The 11,959-nt window shown below is 44.8% G+C and overlaps 1 protein-coding gene across 1 annotated transcript in view; it reads right to left on the minus strand.

The window, feature by feature from the left end:
* PLPP4 (phospholipid phosphatase 4) overlaps nucleotides 1–7,177 on the minus strand; it is an 84,765-nt gene extending 77,588 nt beyond the window's left edge. Inside the window, 1 exon segment of the mRNA XM_033149516.1 lies at nucleotides 7,076–7,177. Within this exon segment, the coding sequence (XP_033005407.1) occupies nucleotides 7,076–7,131 (56 nt within the window). The 5' untranslated portion in view covers nucleotides 7,132–7,177.
* Nucleotides 7,178–11,959: the final 4,782 nt, after the last annotated feature.

The following is an 11,959-nucleotide window of genomic DNA, read 5'->3' on the forward strand; positions in this document are numbered from 1 at the left end:
TTTAGCCTAGGGCTAGAATTGCGGAAGATATTCGGTTTAGATTTAGATTAATTTAGTATCGCGGAAGAATTGGTGCGCAGGGACTTAGAGCTCAGGGAAACTTAGCTTAGGGCCACAAGACGAGCCTACACGGGTTTTGCCAAAGCCGTAAAAGAAAGATCTGGTGTCTGTCGTCATTCGGGGGAAAGGGGGTAAAGGTTTTAAAAATTTTATTTCAACGCAATGTCCTTGGTTTGGTTTACATGGTTCAGATTCAGGGCGTCCTTTGGTTTTCGAGGCATCCATTAGTTTCCGAGGCGTTATTTTAGTTAGAAGGCATTCAAGAACTCACACACCTTCGGAGTCATTTTCCGTCTTACTCAGCTTCCTTCAGATTGTGAGACTTGGCCGGCGCCCGTGCTCATAAGCATGTGGAACGCTGGCCGCTTTTCCCCGCTACTGGTACCTCGTGCATGGGCAGTCTAAGTTTGTGCACGAGGAGCTCCAGCACCCGCACCCCGACATGCAACAAACCATGCTTTGTCATGACACGAATGCATTACTTCAGTGATCTAAAATGTGTTCCTGTAATCAGTATGATCACCCTCTTGCTTCGAGGGAAGGGAATTATCAGGACTTTCTTGTGCCCTGATAATTAATTTCTGGCAGAGGTGAGATGTCTTTTCCACCAGGACTTACTTTCTGGTCGACAGTACCGTTTCATAGCCATTGTACTACACTAGCTCACCCCAACCCCTTCTACTAAACACAAACACATAAAATATAACAGAGGATTGTAGCAAAATGCACCATACTAGCATAAATCTGTGTGTAGTTCCCATGGTAGTTAGCACACATGGAAATCTTATCACTTGCCAGCAGGAGTCCCACAGAAACTACTCCTGACAAATACAATTCCATCTTTATTTGACTCTTTTATCATAAATCAGCTAACAACCAAGCTTTCACAACATCTATTGTAATTATCATTAAAATCATGTTGCCTGAATCCACGCCTAGTGATGTGTCGTTTCCATAATGAGGGCACCCAAGTATGAATTCTGGTGCTGTTCTGTATTTTATCAACCTTACCAATTTATGTGGGACAACATTTATGGAGTAACAGACTAACTGCTTTAACATGAAGATGTCACATTTATCAAGTATTATTCATTTCTCAAAAAAAATATGCAAATCAGAAACAATACAAATCCCAATGACTTCTGCAAATACGTGGTAGAAGGGAGTGGTATTGCATTTTTCTGTGCTACCAGATACACCAGGCACTTAAATTCCCTCATCATTATTTTCATCTATTCAATGGGAATATTATACACATGGATCCCAAATTTTCAGGTAGATGAAATGCTTGGGTCAGCCACTATGGGGAATGTTTCCTTGTCAAAAGAACGCAGTAGAGAGTGGTGGCATTTTTGTGCTGTCAATTGACAAATGTATTCGTTTAAAATATTTATAGTCCACTCTCCATCTGGAGGTATCTGGGCAAGTAAACAATAAAATCTATTTAAAAAAATAAAATACAAGACCATAACAATTATGAGCAGAATACAATACACTGAACAATTAATCACAGAAATGGAAAAAGAAAACTGCAGTTCCAGCTGGGTATTAATAACTTACAAAAGCCAGAGTGAAGAGCCAAGTTTTAAGCTGTGTCTGAATGAAACAACTATAAGTGCCTGCTGAATTTCAGAGGGGAGAGTTCCACAGTCGGGGTAGAATGTTTATGAACATAACATAATGGAACAGGTGGTAAATCAGCTAAAAGGAGGAAGCTCAGTGGTGATATTATATTTATTTGAATATAAAAGGTATCAGATTCAAATCCTGGTATCTCCAGGTAGGAGTGCAACTAAGACTTCAATGTGAAATGGTGGAGAGTTCCTGCCATTCAGTGCAGTCCAGGGATGGAGAAATGTTTTCAGCTCAGGGGCTGTATCACCTCAAAGAGAGCTTCCTGAGGGTGGGGCCAGCAGCAAAAGTGAGTAGAGCAACAGATATTTATAGGAGGCTACATTCTAGCCATGCAAAAGTCAGCTGCTTCTTCACATGTGTTCACACACACCTCTCCATTCAGTAAGCAAAAGGCATCATCACAATACAAGGACTATGATAGTTCAGCCAAGCAAAAGCAGGGAAGTAGGGCATGGGGTAAGGCTGGTGGAGTGAATGGCCTGTCCTACCAGACAGAGAAGCTTGGAGCACCATATTCAGCCCTGGGCCTGGTGTTCCCAACTCTGTCCTGGTGTAGACAATAGACCAATGCTCTAGCTCAATATCAGGCAACTTCCCTATGGACAAGCCTCAGCTCTCTAAGAAACAAAAAGATTCAACCTAGAGGAGCCCCCATTCAAGGTTCCTTCTTTTAGGCAACTGCAAATTTTTCACTGAATAGACCACAACCCTCCAGCCCACAGCCAACTATGTCGGGGAATCTCCTAGTTCAGAAGCTACCAGACATCAATGTGCAACAAAGTAGTATGTTCTAGCCATCAAAAGTTGTTGTACCAACATTTTCAGCCAGTTCTGGAAACATCAGATGGCATGATCATCAATGTTAATTAAAAAGCAATCAAGCTGAACAAAAGACGGTAATCTCTACATTTGCCAGTACAGGGTAAACTTTTGTCTTACACAGCATGTTAACCAGCTCATTTTATTTTTTTTAAAGAACTGAGAATACTGTAACTACAAGCCTTCTATGTAAACTCAAGACCAACAGAACTGGAAATGCATGAAACATCTCAGAAAGTATAGCCCCCCCTCCCAGTTGTTCACTTTAATGCAGCAACAGTCTTGCTCCCCGAGTAAGAATTTTGCCACCTTCCATTCTTCTGAAGTAACTCTAGTCTCACCTTCAATGTTAACAGGAGCATATTCTCTGTGGGTAGCCAACAAACCTTTGCATGCTGTTGAACTCCATCTCCCATCAGCCCCGTCAACACAGTCAGGGGTTCTCAACTGCCAGCCCAATCCACAAACCAGAACACTTGGGATTTTAGAATGGGGGGGAAGGGGATTTCCCCTTTTCTTCTGCTGTGTTGAAGACTGTAGCTGTTCGATCTGTCCTCCCTTATACTGCATCCCAATCTTGAACTCATTCACACCCATTTAGAAAAGGGTATCTATGCATGGATGCAACCATGCTTATCTCATCTGGAAAGGACTTGGAAGATACATCTGATGCTTCCAGGAAGCATTGATGGGCAAAGTGCCAGCTTGCGTAAGGTTACCAGATTCTTTTTTCAATGAATCTGGGGACACTTTTCAACTTCAATGGATTTTGTATGGGGACTGATTTGAAAATGCGGCGACTGTCCCCGGGAAATGGGGACATCTGGTAACCTTAAGCTTGTGGGCAAAGAAAGCAACAGCTTTAAGCATGCCCCACCTAGAGGTGTTCCTCACAGTTTCTGACCAACAACGATCTCACTCTCCCTATATGCAGTATAGAATTTGCTGGCTGGTGTCAAAGAGTTGAATAGGAATCTTTTTGTCCTGTGTTTTGATTGACCTGGAAGAATGGCTTTTGTTTTTTCTACTCTGAAGGCTGACCGTTAGTGAGGGGCCCAAGTTAAATAGGTTGGTTGTATTTGATGGCTTGGCAAGTATGTGGCAGAACAGGTAGGCACCCTGCGACATTTGTGGGCTAGGCCCTGAGACATTTTTGCAGGTGAACGGTGATTCCTGAGGCTTGCACTCAGGGATGTGAGATCCAGGAGCACCATATATATCATTTTGAGGGCTAACCTGTATCACCCACTCAGAGCTACAAGGCACCAAGGAGAGAGGAGAGAGGAAGACCTTCCTCCTCACTTGAAAGGTGTGGCCTGGGGAATAGGGGATATATTTCACTACTTTTTCCCTTGGCAGGAGAGTTTCATCCAGTTATATCTGCTTTATTTCCCTGTTAGAAGGATTGAAGTTTATCCCCACATATGTTATCCACCCATTCATAATCCTACAATGTAGCAAATGAAAGTGACCCTAGTTAAACCCCACACTTGGTGTCTTACTACACTATTTACATGTTTTCACACACGACCATCTGATGTGGTAGTCAATCCAAGCTGGAACATTAATGTTTTCTTTTCCTCTCATAGCCTACAGTGCAATTCTGTGACAATTTCCCTGCATTGGGTTTTCTTACGGGGCATTTCAAACTGCAACCTTTTTAACACCTTATCTGTCATTTTAGTGGTACCAGAGGGAGGCCTTTGTTAAGGGGAGATCCCATAGAAAGGGAGTCTTTCTTCTCCCTCTCATCAGTTTTGGCTCCTGCGCTCAGCAACCAGGCAGCACTATTCTGAATATTTAATTGAAAGCCTGCATGCTATTTTGTAACATATTGATTGGCCTAATAAAAATCCTTAATGTGGATTTTTATTATGGGCCAACACCACTACATCTGCTTTTTCTATAGTCAAACAAATATTCTACTGACACGAGAGAACAGAAATCAGAAAATGTGCACTGCAAATCCTTCCAGGCTTAGCAGCATAAAAGTGAACACTATCAGCATGCACCAACTTAATAAAAAGTTGATCCAAACAAAACTGTACTGTAAGCTTTTCTGATCAGTGTATCTGGAGGGTGAAGGCTGGTATTGACAGGCAAAGGAGGGAGTTTGGAGAAATCTCGCCTCCAGTCATTGGAGCAAGCCCTTAATGTTACTTTGGAAGCTCCTTAAGGTAGCCTTGCCTAAGAAAACACTTGTGAGAATTTATTTAAAGAGATTTGCATTGTTCTTTCACTTTGTGCTGAATATGTGCCCTTCAAATCCTTAGTCCATGCTGCAGGTTTCAATGGAAAGGAGAATCCCAAATATGATCATAAGGGTTACCAACTGCTGTGTGGCATTTCAAGGCTGTGAAGTGAAAGCCAAGTGTGTTCCCTATTGGGGGGGGGGGAAATATCTGCTACATATTTTCTTTTCCCTAGAGAAAGGTGGTTTGCCTTTTCTAAGAAAGGTGGGGTACAGAAGGGTGAGTTTTTGTTTAAAAACAAGAAATGTGACAAATCATTAATAAATACACATAAGATTCCTTTTTTAGCTCCAGAGTTAAGGAACTGGTCCCTTTGAGCAAAATAGACCCTGCACCATTTTTAAGTTATGTTACATAACATGTCCTCCTCCAGCCTGCAAGGAAAAAAAAGACAAAACAAGGCACCAAATACAGCTGATTCACTTTCTTTTTTAAAAAAGATGAGAATCGGCTACTGTTTTCTACTACTTCCAAGGTACAGCATGCACTACAAAAGCCAAACACTTGGTGGAAATTACTCAGCACAAGTGTCCAAGATCCTTTACAATTATCAAACATGCAACACTAACATAACCGTCCCAGCCAATTAAGAAGCAGCAGTGGTGCAGGGAGGCTGTGGAGACAGCAGGACAGAAGCATCTTTTCTTCTGTTCCCCCACTTCCCAAATCACAGTCATCTTTCTCCCTCTTGTCAGCTTCCAGCAAAAGGCAGGAGGAACCTATTCAGCAAATTTCTGGCACAGGCAAGGAGGAGAGAACAGAGCATATAAACCAAGCCTCACTGCAGCACCTGTGCTCTCAGGTCAAGATTCCTTGATGTTGTTCAACTGGTCAAAGGAAGCATGTTTTTCTATTCTTTTTTGATCCTCGGTGGAGTGAGGAATTGAAACAAACAACTGTGCTAGCAACCTTGGTGCTATTTATCACTTTCTGTACTTTTTTTTTTTACACTACATGCCTATGCTACTCAAAAAGTCTCATTGACATCAATGGGACATATTCTGGGGTAAGCAGCCATAGGGCTGCCACCTTACAGCATGTTGGGGAAGGGCTGCAGCTTAGGGTTAGAGGCCCTATGTCTGATTGCGGGCATCTCCAGAGAGGGCTGGTAAAAAACCCTGGAGAGCTACTGCCAGTCAGTGAAGGCAATACTGAGCTAGATGGACCAATGGTCTGACTCAGTATAAGCCAGCTTCCTATGTTAACTCGGAAGTTAGTGCCACTGGGTTCAGTAGGGCTTATTCCCTTGTAATAGGATCCCAACCAAAAGTTATAATGAGGAGAAGAGAAGGAAAAGAAAAGTTGGAGCAGGTTGAGGGAGAATTGAAAGTATGGATAGGATACTAAAGTGAGCCACTAACAATAATTTATTTGTTTTTAACGGGACAAAATTTAGACAAGCCATATAACAAATACAGTGCTAGTCATGGGGCTTACTGTTGGGGAGACAGGCACGGGATTGCACTGTAAGACAAGCACAGAAAGGCACAAATACTGAAGAACAAGAAAAGCCCTGGTGTTGACCCCCTCCCCAGCCCCCTAAACCATTCCCAGCAGATAACAGAACTTAGACAGAGGGACACCTTAGACTTAGAACTTAGACTTTGCAGCCACACCTTGCAATCATGTTCCATTATCTACATGATGCTGTTTTACAAATTCTTCAAAATTATTAATTTTCATGGGAATTAGAACAAAAATTTCTTTCCCCCCTGTGGACCAAACTGCACCAACCAACGTCCGGTTGTGTCAATGTTTTACTGCTGGGAGCATTTTAACACCCCTCCCCTCAGGCAGCTTTAGGAGTGAAAAACACGTTCTGTGCGGCAGGATTCGTTTGTGCCAGGGCTTCCTGTTTCCAGTGACATGACTCAACTCTGGAGCACGCAGAGGTGTAATAGAGAATGGTGTCTGAGCATGTGCGGAGTGCATTTATTTTCCTACCATGTGACCACAAGCAGACTTCACATATTGGGCGGGGGGTATAGAGAAAGACTTTTAAGGTAAAAGAGTGGGTACCCTTTGGTTAGAGTAAGGCTTTAAGGGGAGGCAAGCTCATTTTGGGAAGCTTTCAGTACCGCAGGTCCTCCCTGACCACCTTGACAGGTAGGGCGCGCAGCTGGAGCCTCTCCCTCCCGCAGCCACAGATCTCCCGGGTTGGCGGCACCCAAAGGTCATCTAGTCCATCCCCTGCCCTCCAACTTTCCCCGGCTTCGGCAACAGAGTTTTTAAAAATAAAATAATAATACTCGGTTGGTGCGCGCTGGCGAGCCGAGCCGCATGGAGAGGTAACTTCCTCGGCTACTTACATGAAGACGCCGAAGAGCAGGACCCGTATCCCCACCTCTAGAGCGAGGTCCCACATGGCTCGGTCCAAAGAGAAGACGGGCTTTTTTGGGGGGGGGGTTGATGGTGGTATAGACTGAGGCAGGTGAGAGGTCCGATCCACTCGGCCGGCGGCTGCTTCACCACCTTGGTTTTAATCCCATGGAAAGAGGCAACAGGGAGGTGAGAACCTCAGCCCAAGCGCGGCGTCTCTCCGGAGCCTGAGAGCGAGATCGAGCCCTCCGTGGCCAGCCGAGTCCAGCGCGGCGCTCCGAGTCCATGCCACGCGCCAGCCCGGGAGTGCTGCCTGCGCCCTAGACGGCAACCGCGACTGCGGCGTCGGCGACGGCGCGCTGGCCTCTTGGAGCTGCTGCTGACTCTCCCTGGCTGCCCACCCGGCGCTGCCGCTCTTCGCCTTCTGGCCGGGACTCCCTTTCCTCTCGCAGCCTCGCTCCAAGTACGCCTGGCAGGAGAGACGCCTTTCGCTTCCGAGAGCAGTCTGGGCTGAAGGGATCCTGGGGGGTTTCCATGCCCCTCCCCGTCGAGGAAAACTATCTGTTGCCTGCCTCTACTGGTCCGATGCTCTCCTGCCTCCCCGCCTCCCGCCCACCAGCTCGGGAGATTCCCCTCTGGCAGGATCTCCTTGGCTCTCTTGATCAGCATCCGGAGTTGCCCATTTTCGCTCGGAGAGACACGTTACCCAGGAGCGAAACGCCAACGCTCACTCGGTCTCTGTGCGTGAAAAATCACCCGTTATGTTTACGGGGTTGCAGGGGTTGTGGAATAAGGGCTAACGCAGCATCACAGGCAGAGATTCAGCAGGTAAAGCTTTCAACAGGCAGGCACCAGGAAAGCTTTCTTGGATGAATGGTTTGCTTTCTGTTCCCCTCACACAATAGCCCTGCCAGGAAGAGTTCTAAATAAGGCAAAAATATTTCAGAAAAGTACCCCCCCCCCCCAAAAAAAAATTCCCCAATCAGCATTTATTTCCAGTAATCATACTTCCAGTCTCTCCTCCCATTTTTGTTCTCACAACAACCCTGTGAGGTAGGCTAGGGTGTGAAAGAATGGCTGTCCCGATGTGCTCTGCAAGCTTCATGGGTGAATTGAGGTTTGAACCTAGGTCACCAGTGTCTCATTATATAGCAGGTTTTCATCCCCCTGATCAACAAATGTTGACAAGGGCTGAATTGGGAATATGAGAATCAGAATCAGTACCCTCACACCAAGAAAATAGCATTTTGTGTGAGCTTTTGCATGCAGTTTTCAACTATAGCGTTCAAGCTCTTTACTGGTTTTCTAAAAGATAGCCAACAGAATATTTGGCTCCAGGGCAAACAGCAGCTCTTGGGCTGTAGAGGGAGCACAATTTTCATTGGGATCAGAGAGTTGGGAGGAAAGGGTTAACCTGTCCTGCCTGCCACAGTAAAACTCCTGCTTGGTGCCCCTCTCCACCCCCATACTAGCTATTTACATTGGGGAAAACATGCACATTCATTCATGTAACTAATGTCACGTTTGGTTTGGCTGCTGACTGCAAGAAGCAGTGTCTTGACCACAAATGCCTGGACATGATTGTGCTTGTATCGCTTTTCTCCTTAAAATACCTAAAATCACCCAACATCTTGATTCTAATGCACTGCATGAAGATAGAACATGTGTAGATAATAATACTGGAATATTAAAAGTCGCAAAATAAAGGTACCTTGGAAGAGAGAATCATCCTGCAAAATTCTCAAGAAAATCTTCAAGCATGGCACTCTCTCTCTCTCTTACACATTTACAACACCCAATGTCCCACATTGAAACCAGCAGAGGTTTTATATATTTTATTTAACGAACACATTTACACACTGTCTTTCTGAATAATTGTCCAAGGTAGCTCACATTAAACATATAAAATGATAAATCAACCATAAAGCCATAAAATGCCAATGAACATTGCTAAAACTCTGTTCAACTAGGGAATATCAACCCGGCAAAGGCATAATAAGGAGCCTGTGGCTCGCCATATGTTGTTGGACTGGGTCTCCCATCATCCCCAGCCACTGCCCATGCTGCCTGGGGCTCATGGGAGTTGGAGTCCAACAATAACTGGAGGGTCATGCATTGCCCACCGCTGCCCTAGCAGATAAAAGAGCAGAGCAGTTGCAGGTGGTAGGTGTGCCTTCTTGTGAGGAGAGTGTCCCAAAGCCAGGGTGCCACAAACAAAACGGCCACCTGTTTAACTTCTGAGAATGAGGCAGCATTTCAATCAATGGCAGGGCCAGGCTGACCATGAGGGAGGCTGAAGCAACTGCCTTGGCCAGCAGAACCCAAAGAGGCGATGGCCCTGTAGACCGCCCCACATGCGGAGAAGCAGTGGTGATAGTGGCTACCAGTGAAATCTTGCACGAGCTCACCAAAATATCATGAGATCTTGCACGCTCCATGAGATGTGCTGGAGCTCACTGTTGCCGCTTTGCAGCTGCAGCCACACAATCTAGGTAAGGGAGGCTTCAGGGATGGGGCAGTGATGGCAGGGTGGCACCTTCCTGTTCCGCTTCATGCAACAAAATTGGATGCATCGCCCCTGGTCAACGGGCAGGTTTCTAGGGGAGGGGGAAAGCTTTTCCTTTAGAGTCCCTAGTCTCAGGCCTGCTAGACAAACACACTTCCAATTGGGCATGTAATTATACTCGGATGGGAATGAAAAGTTATAATCACAGTATACTAAAAAAAGGGGGGGGAATTAAAGAGACTCTGATTTCTTGGGGCATAGTTGATACACCATGCATGCATGTGACATCCTCCAGTGTTTAAAGCCAGCTGTTGTCTCATTAAAGGTTTGCTGAAGCATAAAATAGTCTACCTGAAATCAACTGAAATAGCTACAACATATTCAGTAAGGCATATAACCTCAGTTTTTAGTTTGAAAAATGTTCTGGCTAAAGGGGACTTTCTAAGCAGCCTAGCCTAGGGCCTGTGATACTCATTTTCAAGTCTGCAGTTGGAAGTTTTAGATCTTCTGCTTGAGAAGAGTAATACAAGTATTCCAAACCTAGAATATAACACTAGTAGATGCAGGGATAACTAGGCATGCCACATAGTCCAGCATTAACTGAACACATACAAAACAATAAATAATTCAGTATCTAGGAGTATTCCATTCCTTTTTCTTCTGTAATGTTTTTGGCTTCTGTTTGTGTTGTGTGATCTTTGCCTTAATTACTAAAAAGGTGTCTATATAGTTGCCGGCAAAGAAATGCCACTGCTGAATCTTCTTAGCGGTTGCTTAGGCAAGCAACAAATGTTTGAAGTGTTTTTTTATCTGATCCCCTGCAGGCTAAAATAATCCCCAAGATTCAATAGTAATATATGCATTATTTTTTTCCTTCATAAAAAAAGCCAAATGGCTGATTTCTCTCTTCCCCCCAGGTAGTAGATGTAAATGGAAATGTCAGGCATAATATGCCTGCTGTCATTCTCATGAAGCATTTAAGTATCAGATCAGAGATTCTCCAAGAGTTATCTGTTAAATCTCTACAGCCAGGTATTCTGTTTGATGATACAGGGAGAATTCAGAATGGTGAACAGTCTGCTTACCTGGGCATGTCACTATTGAATTTCTCTGCATAGCCAGTACCTGTCACCAGACTACTGTATTCTGCACTATTTGCACTGCATTCTGCACTATTTGCACTCTCAGAGCCAACACCCATCTAAACCAGTACCCAAATTATGAGCGAGAAGAAAGGCTCTGACCCCTTAACCTCAGATGTCATCTCCCTTAGCTATTGTTTTCAGAAGGCTAGAAGTGGCAAGGTTAAGCTAAACTGGGAGGAGTCAGTGGTCAGGGCTGGTGAATTTCACAAAGGACCCACCATAACTTCAACACTATCCAGCGCCAACCCAATACATTCTGCTGCTGGAATCAAGATGTTGCTTGCAGTGCAGTACAGTGGTACCTCGGGTTACAGACGCTTCAGGTTACAGACTCCGCTAACCCAGAAATAGTACCTCGGGTTAAGAACTTTGTTTCAGGATGAGAACAGAAATCGTGCAGCGGCAGTGGGAGGCCCCATTAGCTAAAGTGGTACCTCAGGTTAAGAACAGTTTCAGGTTAAGAACGGACCTCCAGAACGAATTAAGTTCTTAACCCGAGGTACCACTCTACAGAAACTGTTTGGACCAGAGATTTAATCTTCTTTAAGCATGGATGACAAGACAGCACCCTCTATGGATGGGGTGAGGAGAGACATTTGGTTCAGCTGGCATTTTAATGAGAAACTACCCGATTCACACATCCCAAAACAAAATGCAAAAATCAGCTACCCTCTGAAATTATCGTTTCTCTAAATTTTGTGATGCAGTAATTCAGCCAGGCAGTGGCGGAGCTTCATGCTCCGGCACCGGGGGGGGGGGGGTGGAGAGCAGGCGGGGGTGGGACTGGCGCATGTCTCGGGGGCATGGTGCCCAGCATGGGTGGGGGGCAGCCGCGATGACACCCCACTAGGATCATGCTGCTGGGGGCGGTGCGCTCCCCCCACACTCCTCTTCCTCCACCAGTGCAGCCAGGCAATGTATCCAAAAATGCATATGGCTGGGCAAAGTGTGCATAAAATAATTTACAAAAACTCAGTATATTGGGGGAAATTACTTGCAAAAAAATTACTTGTATATTAGTGAAAATAGATTACAAAAATGTGTATTGTAGGAGAAATGTGGTTTTGAGAAGTCACATATAACACTTTGATATAACACATATAACACTGAGAAATGAACTTAAAATTGTGAATTTGAGAAAAATCTAAATCTAAATCAAGAGATTTATTCCTCCCTAGATAAGGATGTGTAGGGCAGCCTATAGGGGCCAGGACTGATCTGTT

This window comes from Lacerta agilis, chromosome 5, assembly GCF_009819535.1.
Source record: "Lacerta agilis isolate rLacAgi1 chromosome 5, rLacAgi1.pri, whole genome shotgun sequence".
Classification (NCBI taxonomy): domain Eukaryota; kingdom Metazoa; phylum Chordata; class Lepidosauria; order Squamata; family Lacertidae; genus Lacerta; species Lacerta agilis.